General features: G+C 40.5%; 1 protein-coding gene across 1 annotated transcript in view; it reads left to right on the top strand.

Moving 5' to 3' along the window:
• Positions 1 to 21,391, top strand: part of FGD6 (FYVE, RhoGEF and PH domain containing 6) — a 42,370-nt gene extending 20,979 nt beyond the window's left edge. The window contains exons 6-21 of the mRNA XM_053463627.1: positions 4,441 to 4,592; positions 5,142 to 5,298; positions 6,084 to 6,171; positions 11,277 to 11,327; positions 11,963 to 12,021; positions 12,168 to 12,239; positions 13,016 to 13,084; positions 13,345 to 13,428; positions 14,404 to 14,483; positions 14,943 to 15,045; positions 15,563 to 15,706; positions 16,310 to 16,412; positions 16,839 to 16,963; positions 17,421 to 17,549; positions 20,296 to 20,444; positions 20,991 to 21,391. Coding sequence (XP_053319602.1) covers positions 4,441 to 4,592; positions 5,142 to 5,298; positions 6,084 to 6,171; positions 11,277 to 11,327; positions 11,963 to 12,021; positions 12,168 to 12,239; positions 13,016 to 13,084; positions 13,345 to 13,428; positions 14,404 to 14,483; positions 14,943 to 15,045; positions 15,563 to 15,706; positions 16,310 to 16,412; positions 16,839 to 16,963; positions 17,421 to 17,549; positions 20,296 to 20,444; positions 20,991 to 21,027 — 1,602 coding nt within the window. The 3' untranslated portion in view covers positions 21,028 to 21,391. The remainder of the gene's footprint in view (positions 1 to 4,440; positions 4,593 to 5,141; positions 5,299 to 6,083; positions 6,172 to 11,276; positions 11,328 to 11,962; positions 12,022 to 12,167; positions 12,240 to 13,015; positions 13,085 to 13,344; positions 13,429 to 14,403; positions 14,484 to 14,942; positions 15,046 to 15,562; positions 15,707 to 16,309; positions 16,413 to 16,838; positions 16,964 to 17,420; positions 17,550 to 20,295; positions 20,445 to 20,990) is intronic.
• The last annotated feature ends 4,516 nt before the right edge of the window (positions 21,392 to 25,907 follow it).

Genomic DNA, 25,907 nt, shown 5'->3' with positions numbered 1-25,907 from the left:
AGCGGTGCAGGGGACCTGCATCCTACTCCCCGATACGCTCAGACAGCCTCCCCTGCCAGCACTTCCCACGGGAGGGGGTGCCGGCACGGGAGGTTGTCTAAGCGCATCGTCCGCACGATGCGTTTTACCACCCCCCCCCCCGGGACTTACCGGAGCAGACTCCCGGGTGTCTTGCGGGGCCGGCGGGGGACAACTACGCAATACGCGTATACAACTTCCGGTGCCGGCACCGGAAGTTGTATTGCGTAGATGTCCCCCGCCGGCCACGCAAGACACCCGGGAGTCTGCTCCGGTAAGTCAGGGGGGGGGCAGAGGAGGACAGTGGCAGCATATCTCGGGGAGGGAGGACACTGGCAGCATATCTCAGGGGGGGAGGACAGTGGCAGCATATCTCGGGGGGGGGGCAGAGGAGGACAGTGGTAGCATATCTCGGGGAGGGAGGACAGTGGTAGCATATCTCGGGGAGGGAGGACAGTGGCAGCATATCTCGGGGAGGGAGGACAGTGGCAGCATATCTCGGGGGGGGGGGCGACAGAGTGGCAGCATGTTTTTTTGGTGCTTTTTTAAAGAAAAAAACTTTTTCTTTAAAAAAAGCACCAAACTTTTAGGGTGCGGCCTATATCCGAGCCAATACGGTATTTGCAATAATTAAGATTTGTTTACTTTGTATAACTCCTTATGTAAGTCACCATACCAACATTACATTCTATTTGCCGTGAATAGCGGCTCAAATTTTATAGTTTTGGGTTGTGTATTTTTACAGTGTGATTGTAAAATTATTGTGTATTGTGCGTCTCGACCGGTGTAGAATTTTATATTCAGTACAGTGTGCAAATTGAATTGCCTCCTTTTATATTCAGTACAGTGTTTACTATTTCTAGAAAATGTTTAATATCTTTACTATATTAACCCCTTCTATCTACCATCCCTCACATTTCTTACTTTTGTTAAAATTCTTATTTTCCAAGCTTACTGGGAAAGTTTTTTTTATTGCGGGCTGATTACAAGCAAACGTATTCTTGCAGGAAACAAGTATTAATGAGAGGCTAGCCACATTCTTTTCCTGTTTTTCAGGAAATCCTGAAGATTTTTTTTCTCCCACTCCATGTAGCCATCAGCTGAACAAAACCTATTTTTATGTCTAAACTTTACCATTGAAAGTAAAGGAAACATGGTGGTATTTGGAACCAGTTTTTAACACCCTGTTTTAAGACTGGGGAAAGAGCAATATTTGGTCTTCTCTGTCCATATATTGTAGGTCATCCACAACGAAGCATAAAAAAGAAATGAAGAATTACCATTCTAATCTAATTTTAGAATTACTCCCGTAAAATCAAATGCAGAATTGACAATGCTTTGTAAAGTGGAAATGACATATTACACTCTGGAGATGAAAGGCTAGGGATTCTTTTTACCAAATCAATAGTTGTCCTGAATTTCCTCCAGGCGCAATTATCAGGTAAAAATCTGATCCTCCCCCAACAACTGAAAAATAAAAAGTTTTAACAAGAGAATGTGAATTGCATGGTGTGTGGAGAATAGACAAAGCGGGACAGATTACTGGCAACAGATTTAAAGGGACACTCTAGCCATCATAGGCTCACAGAGTACTTTAATATGCAATCCTCTATAGTGGGGGCTATATATATATAATTGTCTGGTTGCCATGGCACCTACATCTTGCACTACATGTGTTTTTATTTGTGAAACAGACTACATTTTTGAGTGCAGTAAAGTTTTGGTTGTTGGTAAAGCAGCGTTAGCGCCCTACAGAAAAGGGGATCTTGTTCAGACTGTTTAATGATCTAGTAGGCTGCAAGCTTGCGAGTGCATGGCTCTCTTTCCTTCTGTACCAGTATTTCTTGACATGTGTTAATGTTTTTGTGGATTTGGTTAATGGTTGTACATTCTAACATTGTTTTGTGTCATGCAAAGAAAAATTGCTTCTCTGTGTGTATTATTTATGTGTGGTTCTAGTTCTAAAATAAGCATTTGGTTCCATTGGCTGTGTAGCTTCTTGGCTGTGTTGTTGGTTTATGGATCATCTGCCCAGAGAAGAGGAATGCATACTGTTGTTATTAAAGTCCCCATGGAAAAATATTTTCTCCTTAATCATAAAATACAGTGCTATATGTAGTAATGTAGGTTATCAGTGACAAAAGGTTATCTTTTTGTTCCAATAAACTTCCTTTATCTGCAGACCTGAAAGGGTGCCGTTGTCAGATGTTTTGGGTAACTTTCCATCACACTAAGCTCATTGTTTGTAGGAAAGCCTAACGAAGTGCATTCTTTCTTTAGAATTTCATTAGCCAGAGTGTCAGGCTGGGTGATTAAGACTGAGATGTTCTATTGCAGGGGTGTCCAAGTTTTTTCTGCAGTGGGCCACTTCATCAGAATTGTATACGTGCGTGGGCCACACTCATTTTTCACTGTGACAAAAAATATGGCCTTTAATAAAATATGCAGATTAAAATAAAGTAAATAACACAAAACCTTTACTCTTCCTCTCACTGATTTCTGGGCCTAGAAAGTTTTGCGACTACAAATTCAGGATTCCCTAGATTTATTCTAGGGATGAACTAAAATGAAAATTCTGGACCAAAACATTCAGGGTTCACTTAGCCAAAACCGAAAATGACCCCCACCTTTAAAAATAATAATAGAAACTCACATTTTTAATAAAAGTAGGTAACACACAATTGGACAAAATTAGCAATATGACTTGGCAACCAGTAAATGCTGGCAACCCAGGCAACCAGTAAATGCTGGTACCTAGGCATGATGGGACTGTGCTCGCTGTGATTGCTGTTAGCAATCACACTCCTATCATGCCAAGTCAGCCAGTACATGCTGGTACAGGGTGGCTGTAAGTGATGTGCAGACCCCATACTGTTGGCAGCATCACTACACAAGGGGGGCAGCTAGCTAGGTTTCAGCATGTACTGGCTGACTTGGCATGATAGGAGTGTGATTGCTAACAGTAATCACAGTCCCATCATGCCTAGGTTCCAGCACTTACACATCCATCCAGTAAATACTGGAACCTAGGCATTATGGGACTGTGATTGCTGTTAGCAATCACACTCCTATCATGCCAAGTCAGCCAGTACATGCTGGTACAGGGTGGCTGTAAGTGCAGACCCCATACTGCTGGCAGCATCAATACACAAGGGGGGCAGCTGGCCAGGTTTCAGCATGTACTGGCTGACTTGGCATGATAGGTGTGTGATTGCTAACAGCAATCACAGTCCCATCATGCCTAGGTTCCAGCACTTACACATCCATGCTATCACACACACACACACACACTCATTTATTCATATAATCATTCATTCACAGATTCATTCCCTCAATCACACACACATTCAAACACCCTCCCCACCTCCTTACCTGCAAGCCAGCTCCTCGATGCCGCTTACAGACTTCAGCAGGGGGCGCGGCCTCCCTCTGCCTTCTCTGCTAAAGCACAGAGGAAGTAGGATGTCACGTGAACTCCGCTTCCTCTGTGTGCAGTCCAGAAGACCCTCCCACAAGTAAGTAGCAGGGCTTGAGGTGCGGCTTGTGTAAGATCGGTTGCCCTGGCTGCCGATCTTACGCGGGCCGCACCTCGAGGTCTTGCGGGCCGCATTTGGCCCGCGGGCCGCATGTTGGACGCCCCTGTTCTATTGTTTACCATAGGCAGTATGATAAGGAGTTGGAGTCAGGGCCAAGATAACAGAGCTAGAATAGAAATGGCTAATATGCAGCTACCCGAAAACATTATATTATGCAAGAATAAAAAGCGTACTTTTAATCAGATGCTGGTAATAACACAGATTTTGTGGGAATTCAGATTTTGATATGCAATGTCCAGCACAGTGCAACTTTCGTTCCTAGTCAGGAGGCTTCAGAACATATTTTTTTTATATAGCGCCATCGTATCCTGCAGTGTTGTACAACAGAATGCAATCAAATCATAATGATCTTGTAAAGATAAGTGGTGAAAGTTGAATTGGGGGTGTTTGCCTAAATATATCAAGGCAAATAAAGGCAATGGACTCCTAGCCAGCAAACCGATGCAAAGCTTAAACTACAATGGCTTGGTCAGCCGTCAACACACTTTATTCTTAAAATCAGAGCTACATGATGGGAATGGTTACTTAAAGGCAGTAATCAGTTAACAGGAGAACAGTTATCTTTTGTTAATATTGGTCACTACCTAAATGGTAGTTACCATGGAAATTAATGGGAAAATGTGCTTTATATAATTCCTAGATTCGTAATGTATTTCAGGGTTGAGTTTGTTTAGGAAACGTGATCTATCGACCCTGCACTTTGTATACATCCTCTTGGTATTTGTAACTTTTATATGCGTTTGCTATATGTGTTTGCTTGTAATTAATCCTGTGGTTACAAAAGTCCTTTAACCGCTATTAATCTGAGATTTTGTGATCCATGCAGGATTTCCGCAATGCTGTAGCTCAGGCCTCTAGACATCTTGGGAAGTCGGTGATTGAGGAGAAGATCCTGAACCAGATCCTCTATTATCTGCCCCAACTCTATGAGCTCAACAGAGATGTCCTGCGGGAGCTGGAAGAGAGAATGTCTCAGTGGTAAGGTGCCTCTCACCAAAACAGCCCCATACGGTTTCCTATTTTAACCAAGTTCTAGTAGTAGCAGACTTCTCAAAATCCCAAATGTTGCACATCTAAATCTTCTTAGTATTCCGGATTATGATCCTGTAGGCACTCGTTTTGTCACAGTAATATCATGCCTCTGCTTCTCCCTTACTACACAGTAATTCATGATGTCTGTTGGCATGTAGATCTAGTAAGTGATCATTTAAAGCATGTATTGCTGCTAACAGCTCGAGGATGTTGCTACTTCCTGTCAATTAAATTATTTCTCCATAGAAACATACTAAAGAGGTCTGGGTTGGGGTTAAATGCCATAACACATCCATTAAACTCTAGATTGTTAGCTCGTTTGAACAGGACCCTTCTCACCTTTTGTTTCTGTAAATCAAATTATGCTACACAGTATACTGCTTGTTTTGTCCTGTCTACCCATTGTACAGCGCTATGGAATATGATGGCGCGAAATAAAACAATAAGTCATAATAATAATTAAGCCTAAACTCGAAGTTTTCCCTTTGCTTCTAGGAGTGAACATCAGAAAATTGCTGACATCTTTGTGAAAAAAGGCCCTTACCTTAAAATGTATTCTACGTACATCCGAGAATTTGATCGGAACATGTCCTTGCTTGATGAGCAGTGCAGAAAGAACCCTGTGTTTGCCGGGATTGTTAGAGATTTTGAGGTAATGAGTCTCAAATATTTATTTCAGTGCACGTGAAAGCCAGTGCCAAAGTTGTCTGGATAGGTGTGCGCATTTGCCAAGAAAAAAACAAGATCTGCTTCTCTAGACCTGTTTTTTCTTGCATTGATTGATTACAGTTCCTCTAGAGGGTACCAGTCGCAACAGCGCACCCTTGGTAATGGTCATGTGACCTACATGATAGAATAGTTAGTCATCCTTGCTCTCTTTGGCCCAATTGTTCACTTGCAGAATTTGCTGTCAACAAAGTCTAATGGGAAGTAGTGAATAGAGATTTTGCTTGTTTGAAATACTAATGTGTTTTAATGCGGAATCTGGAAGCAATAAGGTCAGACCTGGCCCTAGCTATGAGAGCTCAAGTTCAATATGAACGGCAAGGCTGCCTGATCCAACTCCCATTCTAACTAGAACTGGCCAGAACCACGTGCAATTTTTGTTTTTACCCCGGTGCAAAAATGGTTTAGGATAACTGTATGCCCAGTATTGCCCCTCGTGACCCATAACACAGATCTTTGAGATAGCTTAAACTACTAAAGTGTTTTAAAAACTTTTTAACACGGCCCACTGAGTTTATTAGTAGAAAGGGGGGTTTCAAAAGTTTAATCCAGTTTGTGTAGCAAGTTGAAAATTATAATGTTAACTCTATAATGTAAAAAAGTAAAGGTAAATATTTTCTCTTCAGATGAGTAAATCTAGCTGTTGCTTTATTGTTTCAGTGCATTAACCTGACAGGAACCTGTTCATTACTCTGCTTTCTTCTCTTCCAGATGACTCCACGCTCGGCTAACTTGGCCCTGAAGCATTATTTACTGAAGCCTGTTCAAAGGATTCCTCAGTACCGATTGCTTTTAACAGGTACACGTCTTGTGAATAGCCTGTCTCGCTATTTTGGCTTCAGAGCTGTACTGTGTTAGCCATAGAGAGAAAGCAAATATGGTAAAAATGATACATTTTTGGCTAACTGCTGTATAACAGATTACAAGCTCTCCAGACTATCTACTTCTCAGGCATAATACGAGACCTTGATAGTGTTGAAAGCTTGCGATCCATTATACGTTGGTCAATAAAGGTATGATCTTTACCGAATGTGCTTTCGATTTTAGCTTTGTTAGCAAATGCACGGCCCCTTGTTATCTTGTGGGGAATTGTAAACACATTTGATGAATGATTAAGGCATTTAAATGCTCAGTGCCTCCTCCTGTAGGTGATAAAGTGCTGCAAGCCAGAATCAAATAATAAGCAGCGCATATCCGACAAATAAGGAATCCATGCTGTTACTGTAACAGAACTTCCGTATCATCATTTATAAAAAAAACAGCTATATATAGATGGATATAGAAATACACCATGATGGTTGTCTCAGAATTAAAAATTCTGTTTCCTGAAATTAGTTACTTTTGCATATCTTTAAGCATATACAGATTTTTTTTTTTAAGTTAAGGGAAAAGAGTAGATTTAGGACTATTATGTTTTATTGATAGATACACCACCTTTACTTTTAGGTAATAAGTTTAATAATGGTTATAATTATCTTCTTGGTTAGGCTGTGCTTGCATTGAAGTGCTACAGCCCTGTATATATGGCTTGAACATTGTGTCTGAAAGTCCTTTACACATTTCTTTTGCCCAGCTGCTATATTGATGTGTTTTTGTCCTTTTGGATATTTGATGAATTACACATACAAGATAACACCTCCAAAGGTTTCTATGGTTTATTTATGTTGCAATCATGTTTGTCAGCCCTTCATGATAATAAAGCATGATCGTAGCTTTTTTCCCCCCTCAAGGAATGAGATAACTCTTTCCTGAACTTCCTTTGTCAGTAATGCCACCTTTTTGAGCTGGATCTTATTGCATGAAATGGGAGCTTAGTTTATTTAACTTTTTTTAAACATACAAAGCAGTGCTGGACATCAAAGCACAAAGTGTCACGGCCTCGCAGAGACCCCCCAGCTGTGTAAGAACCCATTTCTCTTTTCTCCTTATGGAGTATCTAAATGCATTTGTGTCTCTTTTCTACTTACAAAATATCTAAACGGCTTGTTAACCTCTGTGCCACATCAAAGTAGACTCTGAAAAGCCATGTTCTTTGCATTAGGAAAAACATCCACTCTACATTTCCATGTGTTGATTTATCGTATTGCTCTCTGACTGCATCTTGTTGAATGTAAGCACCACTTTATTTGGCTTCACATGCATAAAATACTCACGGATAACTAATTGAAAACTTTTTGTACTCAAATTGCTTGACTACAAAACTGCCTTATTTTTGTCCTTTGGTAGATCTAAAGGATGCCGCTCTGTATGATCTCGGTCTGGACTTCTTGTTACAGGGGCCATTTCTGTGTATTACGTGCTGTTTCGTATGTAGTCGCCAGGGTGTAAATTGTAACAAGGGCTTTACGCATCATTTACTCCTGGAAAGTACCGGTATTCTTTCGGCGCTCCCTTTAAGCAATCAGTTGTGGCACATTTTTATTGGAGTTAACCAATAGTGCATTGTTGCTCTAGCCATCATTAGCCTAATGTTTCGAGGGCATTATATCATTGAGCCTCTAGCTTTTGCTTGGCCCCCCTGCGCTGAATGGTGTCTTTGGAAGTTTTTATAGCTATGTTCTCACAGTGCTATTGTTACTGGTATCTAGAGCTGAAACAACGAATCGATAAAATCGATAATAATCGATAACGGAAATCATCGATAACGATTTCCGTTATCGATTAATCGAGTGATCAATTCGTTGTTGGAGCACTCGGCTCCTTTTACTTACCTCCGCGAGCGTTCCCCGCTTCTGCTACACGCTCTGCAGTCTCCGCCTTCTTTTAGCTACGTGACGGATGTGACGCGTTCCGGAGGTAAGTATTCTTCATGTCTATGTGCACGGATCGCACAGAGCCACTCGCACAGAGCGAATCGCTCTGTGCGAATGGAGCCACTCGCACAGAGCGGTTCGCTCTGTGCGAGTGGCTCCACTCGCACAGAGCGGTTCGCTCTGTGCGAGTGGCTCCACTCGCACAGAGCGGTTCGCTCTGTGCGAGTGGCTCCATTCGCACAGAGCGGTTCGCTCTGTGCGAGTGGCTCCATTCGCACAGAGCGGTTCGCTCTGTGCGAGTGGCTCCATTCGCACAGAGCGGTTCGCTCTGTGCGAGTGGCTCCATTCGCACAGAGCGGTTCGCTCTGTGCGAGTGGCTCCATTCGCACAGAGCGGTTCGCTCTGTGCGAGTGGCTCCATTCGCACAGAGCGGTTCGCTCTGTGCGAGTGGCTCCATTCGCACAGAGCGGTTCGCTCTGTGCGAGTGGCTCCATTCGCACAGAGCGGTTCGTGAGTGTGGGTGCAGGGCAGAGTGGGGGTGGGGGTGCAGGGCAGAGTGGGGGTGGGGGGTGCAGGGCAGGAGACTGGGTGCAGGGCAGAGTGGGGGTGGGGATGCAGGGTGTGAGTGTGGGTGCAGAGCAGAGTGGGAGACTGGGTGCAGGGCAGAGTGGGGGTGGGGATGCAGGGCAGGGTGTGAGTGTGGGTGCAGGGCAGAGTGGGTGCAGGGCAGAGTGTGAGTGTGGGGGCAGGGCAGAATGTGGGGGCAGGGCTGGGTGCAGGGCAGAGTTAGAGACTGGGTGCAGGGGCACAGTGCAAAGTGCTGGGTGCAAAGTGCCAGTGCTGGGTGCAAAGTGCCAGGGCTGGGTGCAAAGTGCTGGGTGCAAAGTGCCAGGGCTGGGTGCAAAGTGCAAAGTGCTGGTGCAAAGTGCTGAATGCTGGGTGCAAAGTGCTGGATGCAAAGTGCCAGGGCTGGGGCAAAGTGCTGGGTGCAAAGTGCTGGGTGCAAAGTGCCAGGGCTGGGTGCAAAGTGCTGGGTGCAAAGTGCTGGGTGCAAAGTGCAAAGTGCTGGGGCAAAGTTTCTTGAACAGTAATAGTCCACCTCTTTTCAGAATGTTTGGGGTTATTTTGTTTCATAAATATTGTGTTTGGGTTCTTGTACTTTGAAAATATTGTTTTTTATTACATCATAACAAAATAAGAATGTTAATGTAAATTTTAAGTTGTTTTTTAACATCCAGTTCATTAAATTCTTTTAAATAAACGAAAAATTTGCATATTGTTTTTTTTTATCCGATTAATCGATTAATCGAAAAAATAATCGGCCGATTAATCGATTATTAAAATAATCGTTAGTTGCAGCCCTACTGGTATCTACTGTGACTGATAATAATGGTCTTTGAAATTCCAGTTTGAGATTTATACAGTTATCCTGGTGCTGGTTTCAGTATTATTTCCCCCTGTGAATATAGGCAATGCACATCACAGTCCATCAAGATTGTAAGCTTGCGAGCAGGGCTCTCCCCACCTAATGTGTCGGTTTGTCTTATTCTGTCAATTGTCGTCTTGTCATACCCCTTGAATATATGTATTGTATTAAGCGCTGCGTAAATTGTTGGCGCTATATAAATAAAAGATAATACCGTATTGGCTCGGATATAGGCCGCACCCGAATATAGGCCGCACCCTAAAAGTTAGGTGCTTTTTTAAAGAAAAAAAATTCTAAGTAAAAAAAAAAACACTTACATATGCTGCCACTCTGCCCCCGCGACATATGCTGCTACTCTGCCCTTCACAGACATGCTGCCACTCTGCCCTTCCCAGACATGCTGCCACTCGGCCCCCCCGAGATATGTTGCCACTCTATCCCCCCTGAGATATGCACTCTGCCCCCAAGAGGTCCCCCCCACCTAGACTTACCGGTGCAGACTCCCCGGGGTCTTGCAGGGCCGGCGGGGGACAGCTACGCAGTACGCGTACTCAACTTCCGGTGCTGGCACTTCCGCCGTGGGAAGTGCCGGCAAGGAAGATTGTTAGCATACAGCGATGCAAGCGTTAACAATCTCCGCTGCCGGCACGTCTGAACGATGTGCTTTAACAATCTCCCTTGCCCGGACTCCCCCCGTGGGAATTCCCGGCAAGGGAGATTGTTAAAGCACATCGTGCCGGTGAACGTCTGCGCGATGCGCTTAGACAATCTCCCGTGCCGGCACTCCCTCTGTGGAAAGTGCTGGCAGGGGAGGCTGTCTGAGCACATCCGAGAGTAGGATACAGGTCCCCTGCACCGCTGCGGGGATCTGTATCCTAACCCCGCTGCCTGCCCGGCTCCCGGGACTGCATGTCCCGGGCATCGGGCACTAGACCCCGAATATAGGCCGCACCCCCACTTTAAAGACTTGAAGTGGGGGAAAAACTGCGGCCTATATTTGAGCCAATACGGTAATAAAAAAACAAATATAGAAAGATGTGTGTGCTTCTTGTCCAGTTCTTAAGATCTAATCTCTGTAATACTACAAATTTATTTTGTTAACCTAATGCAGTCTACATTTTGTTTTGTTCTTCTGTTTGATTTTTTTAAACATCACTTGTCATTGCCTCTCAGAGTGGATATGAAGGTCTTCTTGACCTGGTTATCAGCAGCTATGTTCACCCTGTGGTCGCTTACAAATTGCGCGCCTACCCGTCACCCACCAGCCTAATTACATTAAATGGGTGGGTGGGATTTATCGAAAAGTTTTGTTTAATGCCAAAGAACTGAACTATAATGAAAGAGAAACTTCAGACTACCAGGCTATGTGCATGTGTTCGCCGACGAGTCCATCTAGTGGACACTACTGTATATCTCTTGCGTGATAAAACCTACCCAATACTTGTTTCTGTGGAGGGGTCTATTTGGGACGTTGAATATTCAATTCCCTTGTGAAATAAATAGTAAACAGGTGTAACTGTAATGTATATGATTGACAATGGTAGCCATTGTGTTTATACAGAAATAAATTTTAAAAAGTGCTAATATACCAGATTCTTAGCATTTTGTGAGGTACCCTGTGAAGACATCAGAAATACACCGTAGACTATAACCAGCATGGGCACCGTATTTGGTTTCATTTGGGTTCTGTCTTTTTCTTACAAAATATACTTGCTTTGTCTACAGATTATCTCAAGAACCTTTCGGAAGATTCATCAGACTACAGTGATACACAGGGTAGGTATACTATTGTTTCAGTAAAAGCATGTTTACAAAATAACTAATGTTTAACAATGAAAGCAAGTCTACAAATAAAATATATATATATATATTTTTTTTATTATTTATTTATTTATTTATTTATTTTTAGAAAAGTGACCAATAATGGATTGGCACTTTCCCCATAATCCTGAAAGTATAGATGATATAATGTGGTCAAAGCATTATTAAGTATTATATGTGCATGCAAATCAGTAGTATTGCTATTAAAACATTGTGAACAATTAATTATTACCACCAAAACAGCAAGGTGCAAGAAAACTAACTGGTTGCCTCTTGGGACTGGTTTAATATTAAAATATTGCATGTACATCAAAAAGGCATGTGATAACGGAAGCATAAGGGCGGTTTGCCTCACTCCATTGAGATTTCATTTTCACCAAAGGCTCGCTTGCAATCTTGTGAATAGTTATCCTTTAATAGATGTTTTCCATTATCACATGTAGCATGCAATAGAACAACGAACACGGCATAAATCAAAGCATGTCTCGTTGTTCTGGAATTTTTTGTCATGGAGGAAGGATGTTGGCATCATAAAGAATTTGTATTAGCAGGACATTGTGAGTTAACCCATTCCTTTCTTTCATTTGTAGCTGCCCTCACTGTTGTAATTGAAGTGGCTAATCACGCCAATGACATATTAAAACAAGGGGTAAGTCTTACAAGTATGCATTGCCTTTTGGGCACATGGTGTAGAAGCGGGTGTGCTGTACCATCCAGCCATGCCGCTAAGGTCTACTTCAGAAGAGCATATATCTAAAAAGACTACAGCTATTTTTTTTTCTGCCTGTCCTTAAGGATAACTTCCAGAAGCTCATGCAGATCCAGTACAGCCTAAATGGCCACCATGAGATAGTTCAGCCAGGAAGGGTATGTATACAAAATATTTATTGACATATATTATATATCAGCTACCCAGATTGGAAAACCACTACAACCGACAAAATATTGAACCTTCAAAATGTACTTATATTGGTGTTATAAAGGCTCAATGCAATAGGACTTCTCCAACTTAAAAAAAATAAGCTAGGCAAAATAATATTGAAAATTGTATAAATCTACCTCCCAAAATGCTTTCATTTGTAGCCCATGGTAGACAGGAGAACCAGCAGCTATGTTTAAAGTTCAGCTCCCGCAAACCTCAGTTATGATCCTGGGAGTTGCATTTCGATTAAAGCTAGCATGTTGCAGGCTTATAATATCCAACTAAAGGCAATTTATCTCTCTTGTGTTCAGCAGTGACTCATTTTGGTTTTTAATGGAGAATGTTCCCAGGCTGCAAATCCTTTTTACATTGTAGACAGCAGCATTTAGACATGTGAAAATATAGACTCTTTCAATCTCTGTTCAGGGCTAACTTAACACCCAGGATGCTAAAAGCTTTTATACAACCAGATGACCCACTCACTGGGGCACCTCCTAATGGACATCCACCAGTGTTTGTGTATGTATTTGTACTCTTAAACAGGGCAAAGTAAAATAAGTAGTAGTGCCCTGTGGTAATAGAACACTCTAGTATGTGTAGATTGGACATTTGCTAGATATATGAGCCTAGGTTTAGCAGTTACTTTCCTTTAGTTATGCGTGCTTTTGTAAAATGTATATTTTACTACGCTCTTGTGTTTTCATTCAATCTGCTGACTCAGGTCTTTTTGAAAGAGGGGACTTTGATGAAACTGTCCAGGAAGGTTATGCAGCCGCGAATGTTTTTCCTGGTAAGTTGCCAAGTTAATGAAAATATGCCACCTGATTTATACTGTGTACAGGAGTCATTGTATGACTAGAAGAGGACTCCTGTTATGTTTTAGAACTTGTGAAGCATACCTTAAACAGCTGGAAGGCAGCATACATTTTAATTAGGCTGAATAGACTGAATAGACTTATTGCTTGGGTTGTTGCTCCAGGGTTAGTTGATTAACATGAAATGTGTTTAGTACAGACTTTTATGTTTCAACAACTTTTTTCCCTCTTTCAGTTCAATGATGCTCTATTATATACTACACCTGTACAGTCAGGAATGTACAAACTTAACAACATGCTCTCCCTAGCAGGAATGAAGGTAAGACTGCAATTCCTCATTTCAAATGAAGAGTCTTAATGGGTATTTTCATACGATGCCACTTTTGCCACAAGTCAGTGCGTGAAATTTCCACCCTGCTAGATCTGCCCTGGTGTTGTTATTGTGAAGTGGAAGTGTCTAGGAGTAACAACTCAGCTATGAAGTGGTAGACCATGCACACTCAAAGAGTGGGTCTTCTATGTACTGAAGAGCATTACATTGCCTGTCCCATGTAGCATCACTCAGTACAGAGTTCCAAATCATTTATGGAAGCAACATCAGCACAAGCACTGTCAGGAACTTAATGAGAAGCTTTTACACGACCAAGCAGCTGCACACAAACCAAAGATCACTTTGCTCAATTCCAAGGACTGGCTGGAGTGTTATAAAGTACATCCCTACTGAAGTCTGGAGCAGTTGAAATGTGTTCTCTGGAGTGATGAGTCTGGGTTTGGTGGATGCCAGAATGCCATCTACCAGAATATATAGTACCTGCTGTAAAGTTTGGTGGAGAAGGGATAATGGTCTGGGGCTGTTTTTAGGGTTTGGGCCTAGTGAAGGGTAATGTTAATGCTACATCATACAAGACATCTTAGACAATTGTATGCTTCCAACTTTGTGGCGCCAGTTTGGAGAAGGCTAAGTTTGTTGTGGTGGAAGTTGCGTTGCCTCCACAGAGGCCTGACCTTAACCACATTGATCACCTTGCAGATGAATTGGAGTGCCAATTGGGAGCCAGGCCTATTCATCAGTGTCTGACTTCACAAGTGCATTTTTGGCAGAATGAACACAAATTCCCACAGGCACGCTCCAATAGCAACTTCATATTAATGCCCATGGTTTTGTAATGGGATGTCCAACAAGCTCATATAGGTGTGGTGGACAGATGTCCATGCATTTATGGTCATATACTGTAGTATATTTTGGGCTGTCACATGTTTGCAGGATATCACATGAACCTCTGCATTCTTTTAGGTCAGAAAACCAACGCAAGAGGCTTATCAGAATGAGCTGAATATAGAGAGTGTGGAGAGATCCTTCATTCTATCTGCCAGGTATTGCACCAACAAACTGCTGTTAGAGTCCTGGCACTGCCACGGCTTTCATACAACACAACGCATGAGATTTTAAAGAAAGTTTAATTAATGTAACCATGACTGTCCTGCAGCAAAAAAGCCCCACATGTTGTTCCCCCTTCCAAACAGAGGCATGTTAGCCTTTCTACCTGGCTGATGGAGAACGTATAGGTTCAATGCCTAACGCATGTTCAAAGCCAAGATACTTTGGGGGTATGGAAACCACAACAGGGCAAGTTCATGTGTGTAGCATTTAGATGAGTAAATACCAAATATTGTATCCCTGAAACAAAATGGTAAATGGGTGCTAAATATATGCAATTATGTAATTATTTACATATTTATTTTTTACTTTTTCACCCATATGCTGTAATTATATCCTTTTCTTGTTTTTTTTTTTCTTCGCACCTTTTTTAAAATCTTGTTCCTGTCTGACAGCTCAGCTACTGAGAGGGACGATTGGCTTGATGCAATTTCTGAGGCAATTGAAGAGTATGCTAAGAAGAAGATCACTTTCAATCCAGCTAAAAGTCTGGAAGAGGTTTGCGGAATACTTTTGTTTGCTTATTCTTCTAAATTAAATATAAAGTTGTGGGCAAGTGTTATTGTTATTTTATCCCAAGCATCAGTTTGATCAATTCAAATTGTTTCAAGTTGACATGATATTTTAATAGTATAACCAACCAGAGCCGAGGACGTGGCTGTAGGTTGTCCTCCGCAAAGTCTAGTACCGCAATGCACAATTTGTGGTTAAAGTGGATATGTGCAGTGTGGGCAGGACATGTCACAACACCACTATATAATGAAGACAAAACATGCAACCCATCCTGATGCCACAACATGTTGCCAACTATACAATTATAATGTTACAGGGTAGACTTAAAGTGCAAGTTATCTGAAAGCTCATGGTGTAAAATCAAACCAGTGTTGAGAATTAACCAGAAAGTTTGTGCTATAATGCTTTACAGTGGCATGTATGTTTTGTAGACTATGAAGCCATAATTTGTGCAGTAAAATTTGTGTATAAAACCATTTCTGTTCTCATGATATTGTTTTAGGCTGATCCTGAGGAAAATAGTGACTGTGTTCTTGGCTCAAAGGCACCGATCTGGATCCCTGATGGCAGAGTCACTATGTGCATGATCTGTACCAGTGAATTCACGCTGACCTGGAGGAGACATCATTGCAGAGCTTGTGGAAAGGTTTGTCACGCTCAAAAATCTGTTTTATTGTGCAAAGCAAATTTGGTAAAGATGATACCTTTATTGGCAAACATATGTGTGTGTGTGTGTGTGTGTGTGTGTGTGTGTGTGTAAAATAGCACAAGGTTAAAAGCTTCAGATTTATGCCTAATATACTTTTCAATCCTAGAGGGAACTGTGTTTATAGAACACAGTACAAACATCTATACAGTTCCTTTTATTGTCCTGTTGTCAAAAAATTATTACTGGATTTGTTGCTAAACAGGTTCCGTCATTATTGCAATATGCTGTGCTAGGTCAAAAGCGTAATCACGTGAAGAACATTTTGTCGAAGATTTTTACATCTCTGAAAAGTACAGCTTCTGTTCTCATGTAATTTACTCATTATGTCAGTTGTGTTCAGAAGAAGCTACTTTTGGAGTTTCTGATAGAAATGCAGTTTTGCTAGGATATGATTTTCTGTTCCGACCTGTTTATGTTTATTTGGGAAAATAACTTTGTTCCAGCTGTAGTCTATGCTTGAGGTAGCTAACTACTTCTTAAGATGGTCACGCAGCATACATTCTCTTAACTATATTCAAAACCATCTGCTTTGCTGTTCAGATTATATGTCAAGCGTGTTCAGCAAATAAGCACAGCCTGGAATATATGAAGAAACATCTAGCGCGGGTGTGCGACCACTGCTTTCAGGAACTTCAAAAACAAGGTAATGACCCGAGCTGCTGTCCTCTCCGTCGGCACTTTGTTTTTCTTACTGATTTGTTACAAAACCATTTCTTTTGATCTTGAATATAAACAGTTTCAGATAGCCAGCACATGTTCTCATTATAATATGGCTCAGCGCAGCGACTTCATGCCGAGTTACAAGGACATAAACTGATGCATACACAGTGTGCTATATTCATGTCTTTGGTTTCCTTGGATGAAGGGCTAATTGTGTATAGTGTGTGTATCCAGGTCAATATGGCTGATTTTTTTTTAATGTTGTATTACAGAGTTCATACATAGTCTTTTGCTTTTGTTTCATTTATTGGTAATCTGCTATCTACAACTTTTACCCTAATTCCTGTAGCGTGAGCTCTTCCTAGTGAGTTGAATACTGCTTATTTATGGTGACATTTCTTTATTCCAGACAATCTATCTGCTCCCAAGACAGCTTCACCTGCCAATCACAAATCCCCGTCTAGTGCCTTGTCTTCTGTCCTTCATAGCATTCCATCTGGGAGAAAGCAGAAGAAAATCCCAGCAGCCCTCAAAGTAGGTTTACCTTTTCATTTTTGTAAAACGCAAAATATGTTGACTTTGTGGTTACCTTTCTGTGTAGTTTAACAACATATTTTATGCATTTTGTTAAAATATGAACATGATAAAGGACACTGGAAATAAAAATCTTATTACGAGTATGGCTGTTAAATATCTGAGTATAAGCAACAAATTTGGTAGAAAAAGTGAGTTTAATGACATCTTAACTGTGTGTTTTGTAATTGTCAGTTATGAGGTAACGTAAACGTTGTTACCTTTATTGATAAACATCGCCATACGAACCCGGATGATGTACTAATTTGGAGCGTGTGATATGAAAATGTCAAATATGTGAAAGTACACTGAGCTCTGATCCATGTTTGAATATGGATTTTAAGGACTGTGGTTGCATTGTATAGTTTGGTGTATTGTAAATTGTGGGAAAAAAGTATATTAAAAATCCTGTTGCCAGGTCTCTGCCAGTACAGAAGACTCTTCCATGAGTGGTTATTTACACAGATCAAAGGGCAGCAAGAAGCCATGGAAACAGCTGTGGTTTGTGATCAAGAACAAGGTGCTGTATACATATGCAGCTAGCGAGGTAAGATGCTGTTCCTATGGGAATTACATTAAATTCTCTCCGTCAGTCTCAAATGCATAGCTAAACATAGTCAGCTCCTCCGCTAGGGAAAAAATACCTGTGATCAGTTAGGTGCGAACATTGGAGGACCACAATAGCACAAGCAAGAAATAATACAAAGAAGTATAGGTGCAAAAATGGCCCACACTTATGCAATGAATCCAGGCATTGGACCTTATCTCAATCTTACTAGTTGTGCGTGGCGTCCAAGTTAAAGTAGCACTCCCGTTTTTTTGTTTAGTTCTGTTGTGGAATGGTTATCTGACATAAACATGAGCGTCGTATGTTCCTAGACAGCTCCAGAACACTTGGGTTACACAACTAGAAGACTGAACCATGTGCTGAAAAATAATAGAGCTAGACCATGATGTATATGAGCTATTCTGCTGCTAGTGTTACTTTTTTAGTGTTTTCATTTGCATTTGTTAAGTAGGTGTATGTTTTATAAACAATATTTATATACATTTGTTTAACCCCTTAAGGACCGGGCTCATTTTTCGTTTTCTACCCTGTGGGACCGAGGCTGTTTTGACACTTTTGTGGTGCTTGTGTTCAGGTGTAATTTTCTCCTCACCCATTTAGTGTACCCACATAAGTTATATATTGTTTTTTTCAGGACAAGATGGGCTTTCTTCAGATACCATTATTTTGATCGTATCATCTTATTTACTATAAAAAAAATAAAAAAAACATGGTGAAAAATTGAAAAAAAAGACATTTTATGACTTTTATTTGAAAAATCTTTTACTCACCTAAAAAAGCAAGTAAAAAAACTAGCTAAATAGATTCTACTACTTGTCCTGAGTTTAGAGATACCCAATGTTTTTATGTTTTTTTGCTGTTTTTTGTACGTTATAGGGCAATAAGTACAAGCAGCGTTTTATGATTTCCAAATCTTTTTTTAACAAATCTGGTCATTCTGCCTCCATCTCCTCTTTGGAACATCTTTGAAGCCGGTTAACTCAATTTAACCCATTCAAACCATATATTTTTGAAAACTAGACACCCCAGGATATTCCAAATGCTGTTATTTTAACCCTTTCCATGCACCAATTATACAACTACACTTTGTCAAACTTTGTAATAGTAATTTTTTTTATTTTTTTTTCCACACAAATTGTACTTTAGTTATAGATATACAGGTTCTGGTATATGTCACTATCAAACAACACCCCAATGTGTGTTCAGGAACATCTCCTGAGTACAGCGATACCCCACATGCATGGGTTTGTCAGATTGTTTGGCTGGTAAAAGGCTACTTTTGGGGCATGCGTAATTCAGGTGGTCATTTGGTCATTCTGCCTCCATCTCCTCTTTGGAATATCTTTGAAGCCGGTTAACTCAATTTAACCCATTCAAACCATATATTTTGGAAAACTAGACACCCCAAGGGTATTCTGAATGCTGTTATTTTAACCCTTTCCATGCACCAATTATAGAACTACACTTTGTCAAACTTTGTAATAGTAATTTTTTTCACACAAATTGTACTTTAGTTATAGATATACAGGTTCTGGTATATGTCACTGTCAAACAACCCCCCAATATGTGTTCAGGAACATCTCCTGAGTGCAGTGATACCCGACATGCATGGGTTTGTCGGGTTGTTTCAGATTTAAAATGCCACATTTGGGAAGTGCGCTTTTTTTCTCCATTTTGGTCAGTCTGTACCTATGCCCTATCTGTGAGCTAGGCCACTCCAATTTACCCCATCAGCCATTTTTTTTATATATTAGACACCCCTTGGGTATTTGAAGTGCTTTTATTTTAACTCTTTGAGATTTTTGAGAAATTTTAGCACTTGCTCAAAATAATAAACTTTATTTTTTTATTTTTTTAATACTTTTTTTATATTTTTTTTTACACATTTTGCTGGTACTGGATGGTTCATCTAGTGACATCACTGCATAATTATTTTTAAATGTTAGCACCTTTTTTTTTTTTTTCATTTTTTATTTTTTTTTATTTTTTTTTTAATATTTTACTAATCACATAGTGATTAGAAAGCTGGGCTCCATTGACTTGCATGGTTGAATGCAGTACCTGTATTTAACCAGCAAGTGGAGCCAGTTCTCTAGAGGGTCTGGAGACCATCTAGCAAACTTTTTCTTGTTTGTTTTTTTTACAGAGCGGCGGCCATCTTACTTGATGGCGAAGATCACCGGCAGCTGCGGCTGTGACCGCTCTCCGGAGTGGTCACAGCCCACCTAAAGGTAAGTGTTTGGTGTCGCTGGATGCCTCCTGATCGAGGCATTCCAGCGACACCATTTAAGTTTAGGAGGCGATCGTTGATCGCCTCCTAAACGCTTTTGAAACGGGCGTCCGCCGCCATACAATGTATGGCGGCTGTTGACGCCCCGGGGAGGGGCCAGACATGGCCCCCGATGCCGATCTCGGCCTTGCTGAATGCCTCGACATCGAGGCATTGCAGCAAGGCCGTTTAAGCGAAGAAAGTGATCCTTGATCACTTTCTAAGCTTATTTAACTTTTTGACGGTTCAGGACCGTCAAAGGTCATTTAGTGACCTTCTTGTCATGACGGTCCTGAACCGGCAAAGGTCGCGAAGGGGTTAAGAGAACTCATTCCCACCAACACTTTTAAATCTGATTGCAAGAGTGAAGTTATTGTGTATAAACTACAATACAGGCATTAACTAAGAACTGTAGTAACACAACAAGTGTAATAAACATCTTTTTTCCCATTATAGGACATTGCAGCACTGGAGAGCCAGCCATTGTTGGGTTTCACCATCAAGGTTGTAAAAGATGAGACTTCTGAATGCAACGTTATTCATCTACTGCACAAAAACACTTTATTTTATGTTTTTAAAGCTGATGATGCCCACACTACACAAAGGTATGGTAACCATATTCGAATTGTTATAACACTTCAATGAAGAATGCATACTAAAAAGCATTCATTTCACATAACACTATTGTAGAGTAGTCGCTGCAGTAATAATTCAGAAAATGTTATGCACATCGCTAGCTAGCCAATAGAGATGGTAGTATTCATTCCTACCGACGCTGCCAAAACAATACCCTTTGTAGAAAATATATACACAGAACGAGGTGCTGTTCCATCTATACAAATCATTGAGCTCTCTAACATGTTAAAGATAATAAACCTTAGCAGGTCTGTCATTTTAGTTTGTAATTGCATGCGAAGAACAAACTTTTAAATAGCTTGTCTGTTTCACCAGCCACTTCTGTTTCACTCAATGCATCCCCTAAAAAAAAAGAATAATGAAAAATGTAGCATGGGTTTTGGGCATGTTTTTGGTGGCTTATCTTTCCAGGAATGTTGCGGCAGTCACACATTCAGTTAAGGTAACTTTATATTGTGTCCCAAACCATCAAGTTGCTGTAACTAATTTTTTTCTTTTCTTCTTTCTCTTGCCAGGTGGATAGAAGCATTCCAGGAGGGGACAGTGTTGTAATGATGTCTGGTCTGCGCTTGCCATTATATAGATGAGAATGAACAAATCAAACAAGATTTCCCGATCTCCACTGTGTCATGTTTTGTTACCTTGTAAAGTAGTTTGAATATTTTTTGTTTCTGTACATATTATTTATTGAATTTCAGGTGTTTATTGGTTTAATTTGTTTCAAGAGCTCACAAGGAAACATGGTGCCTTTTATTGTTTGTAAATATAGTTTTACCAGCACCATGCAAACTGAAATGTTTTATTTTGTCAATATATTTACATAAAACCTGAGTACTAAGTGGTTGTTTTCTTTGGTCTATTTATATACACACGAATTTGGTATCTGTACTCAAATTTTGCTAAAGCATATGGATTACTGATGTGAAACGTTATAACAACAGCTGAAAAAAAAACTAGAATTCAGATGACAGTAAGGGAACCATAGGTGATGAAGGTATGTTTGTCTTCTTTTGGATCAAAAGCAGGAAGGATAGCTTAAAGATTTGAACTTGAGGGACTTAGGTCTTCATACTGGGGTGTTTGACTTATATCAAAAGCTATAAATTCATACCTAAAGTACAATGTGTGTCGGGAAAAAAACATAAAAACTTTGACAAAGCTGGTGGTAAAATTAGTGCATGAAAACTGTTAAAGTACCGCCAATGCACTGGGATGTCTAATTTTTAAAAATATATGGTTTGGTGTTAGGGGTAAATTAAATTCACCGGGTTCAAATATGTCCCTAATAGGACATGGAGGGCAGGATGACCAGATGGTAAAACAATACCTCTCAAACAATCTGACAAATCCATGCACGGGTGATATCACTGAACTCGGGACATGTTGATGAACACAAATTAAGGTGGCTAAAATACCAACATTTGAAATACACTGTAATATCTAGCTTTGAAAAGTATATGGTTTGATGCTGCAAATTGAATTGGTCGGGTTCAAAGATGTCCCAAATAGAACACAATGAACAGGATGATCCCCATGATGATGGAAAAAATAGTTTTGAAATAGCAAAAAGCTACTGGTACTTATTGCCTTTAACTCACAAAACATTGGGTATTTCTAAAGTCAGGATAATAAATAGTAAATAGCTTTCACTTCCAACTCCAAAAGTTATTTTATTCTGTTATATTTCAAAACTGTTCAGCTGATTGACAATTAAAGCACAAAATTATAGGCAGTTTAATTGGTGAATTTATAAATCTACACAATGTCTACTTCCTTGTCACTTTCCTAATAGTTGCTCGATGTTTGAAACATTACCTTATCACCACAGCAACCAACGCAATAGTCCAGTCAGCAAGAACAACTTATTGGCTGCCATGGTGATAGAACCATGTTTCACACTGACTGGGACCTTCACTACTTTCCAAATATGTTCTGGTTCCATCCAGGGCCATCTTTAACCCCTTCATGACAATGGCTGATTTTATTTTTTCTACCCTTCCTGACAATGGCTTTTTTAACATTTCTGCAGTGCTCGTGTTTAGCTGTAATTTTCCCCTTTCCCATTTACTGAACCCAAACAAGTTATATATTGTTTTTTTCAGGACACGAAGGGCTTTCTTTAGATTGTATCATATAATTTACTATAAACAAAAAAGTATAAAATATGGGGGGAAATTGCTAATGCGAAAACCTGCTAGATAGATTCTATTTGTTATGTTTATAAATACCCAATGGTTTTTTTTCTCTGAAAGTTATATGGCAATAATTACAAGTAGTGTTTTGCTATTTCAAAACCATGTTTTCCAAATCTGGTAATTCTTCCCCCAGGCATTCTCCAACCTTATTAGACATTATAGGAGAAGACTGAGAGCCTTTGTCTTGGCAAAGGGAGGTAGCACAAAGTATTGACTATAAAGGTGTCAATAATTATGCCACACATATATATATATTTTTTTTTTTTATTTGTAATTCACCCCGCTGCTGCCTCCTGAGCTCCTGTACTAAAGATATATCTCTCTCCATCCCCATCCGTTTCTTACTGGAAGAGCAGGGGCTTCTGTTGCTGCTTCTCCCTCCTAGGTCAGAGATGGCTGCCTCTGTTGCTCTTGGCTTTCCAGCTTTGCGGACTCTGGTTGTTTCCACAATGGTTGTAACTTTGCAACCGCGGTGGACTGTGACTTTTCATGATGGAGGCCTTGGCCTTCTGGCACATCTTCTTGTCTCAGATGCTGCACTCCGTCCTTGCTCCTGCTGTGGGTCAAATGGTGCTGGTTGGGCCCTCTCCACAATCTCCATTATCGTTATCCCACAGAAACTCCGCTAAGGAGTTTGTCATTAAACCTCTGCTGCAATGACCCAAAGGTACCCCCCCCACTTATGCAGACCTCTAACTTGCAACATGTCACCACATCCCTTGAAAGTTAGGCTTCAACTGTTGACCCAGGGCAAGTGCTAGTCACTAGGCACTCATTATAATATTACTGCGAATACAAAAAGATAGTTATTAACTGTGGTATATATAAGAAGCCACATAACAGTAATGATGCAACTGCAACCTGGTATGAATGTAGTGAAGGTCCCAGTCAGTGTGAAACATGCTTCTATCACCAAGACTGCCAATGAGTTGTTCTGCTGACTGGACCATCGCATTGGTTGCTGTGGTGATATGGTAATTTTTCTAACTTTGCACAACTATTCTTAAGTTCCCTCCCTTCTACTCACACCAAAAAGGCTGCCTGAACTATTCAACAAAAATCAGCAACTTAATTGGGCAGAGATAGCAATGATAGGAATATTCATGCAGACCCCTTCCCATGATATACTGTATATAATGATTATATAATTATAGTATATTAGAGATACACAACAGAATAAAACATATTTTGAAGTTGAAGCAAAAGCTATTTATTATGAGAAGAAAACAGACATTAAGAACGTGATCGCTTTCGGACCGGCTCTTCTGGGGGCTTCATGCAGGCTGCCATTATCATCAGGATTACAGTTTTTATATTTATAGATGAGGAATCCGACCAGGCAGCAGCACTGGCAAAATAACACAAGTATCACGGATGCTATAACAATAATCCATTTGGCATCCAAGTCATTCTGGCTGTTCTTTGGAGGCTTGCTTGGTTCTGTCTTCATCTTGCCGTCACTGCGATGCCAATTAGCAGGCAGCGGAGCAGGGCAGACTTCCAGCACCAGCAGAAATAAGACGAAAACCATCAGCTTCATTTTGCTTCAATCAATCCAACAAAGTGGTGGCCTGAAGCTGTGTCCTGCACACATATCCAGCTCTGCCTTTATTGCATCACAGAGCTATGATTGCACAATAACTACTGCTACAGCAGGTTTCTTTGCACCAGAGCTGAAGTGCACAAAATAAAGTTTTATTTTTAACAATATAATTTGGTGTTTACTTTGTTACTAATTGTAGGATTTTGAATGCACTCGCCACTATAACATTACTGGAAATACAAAAGATAGTTACGATAAGTAATAATGCAACTGCAACATGGTAGGAATGTAGCAAAGGTCCCAGTCAGTGTGAAACATGCTTCTATCACCATGGCAGCCAGTATGTTGTTCCTGCTGACTGGACCATCGTATTGGTTTCTGTGGTGATATGGTAATTTTTCAAACTTGGCACAACTATTGAGTGACAAAGAAGTGACCACCATGTAGCATTTCTAAATTCACCAATTAAGCTGCCTATAGCTTGTGCTTTGCTAAATTCAGCTAAATTGTTTTGATAAATTGAATTTCAAAAGATATTAGACCTGTGTCAGTAGCGGAGCCAACATTATCTAATCCATTTCCAATTAATAATGTTTCTATCTTTTCCACACATTAAAAACCAAAAAGCTCCGTTATATACTGCTGATTAATAATCATATGGTAGAGGCTTTTGTGAGCCTAGTTAAGGATTATATTAATAGGTTACGCAACAGTAATAAGGCTAGGATGATAAAACACAACAATGGGAATCATTTCTCTAAAATGGAACGAAGTATAGAACCTTAGGAATGATCCAAAGACAATTATCGAACCTGCAAATATATGGGTGCACTACTGGTGATGGATAGACAATATTACATACAAGAGATTTTGACACAACTTGATGTTAGGGAAAATTATGTACCTCTACCACATAACCCAATATATCAATTACAACAAAAACTTGGAGATAGGGAAACTTTTTACTTGGGCATCATCAGTAAGAAGGAATTTGATTTCATTAACACTAGGTTCCCCACCATCCAATTTTTTTACACTTTATCTAAGATACACAAGAACCCACAGATTCCCCAGGTCGTCCCATAGTGGCTAGTACGAACTCTATCTTCCAGCAGGTGTCGATCTATTTGGACAAGATTCTTGAGAGATACATACCACTAAAAAATGCTACACAAAGGATTCCACACACTCACTACAGATATTAGAAAGCCTTGAGCCTAATACCGTATTTGCTCAATTATAAGATGACCCTGATTATAAGGCGACCCCCCAAAATTTTTATATAAATTTAGAAAATAAAGGCAGAATATAATACTACCCAATAAGAAAAGTTTTACTAGTAAAAATACTAATTCACATGTAAACTATTTTTTCATATTTAATAAAAACTATGATTGAGAAAAATGCATTTTTGTTTTTATTTCCTTTTAGTTGCGAACCTGTCCCCCAGATATGCCTTATACTCCATTTACCACTCTGCCCCCTTACGCACCTTTCCCCCTTCAACTTACCGACGCATTCCTTGACTTGTCCCCTGTGCTCCAGACTCCCTGCTGTCAGGTGGGGGCAGCCTGTGGCCGTCTGCGCTGCTACCCGGGACTTCAAATACCGAGCACTGGAAGGTCACGTCACACCAGTGCTCGGTCACAAAAACACCGGCGGAGGTGTCGGGTAGCAGCGGAAGTTGCCTGCGC

Source organism: Spea bombifrons, chromosome 4 (genome assembly GCF_027358695.1).
Source record: "Spea bombifrons isolate aSpeBom1 chromosome 4, aSpeBom1.2.pri, whole genome shotgun sequence".
In the NCBI taxonomy this organism is placed as follows: domain Eukaryota; kingdom Metazoa; phylum Chordata; class Amphibia; order Anura; family Pelobatidae; genus Spea; species Spea bombifrons.
Note: the sequence above shows the minus strand (reverse complement) of the source record. Positions and strands in the feature narration are given on the sequence as shown.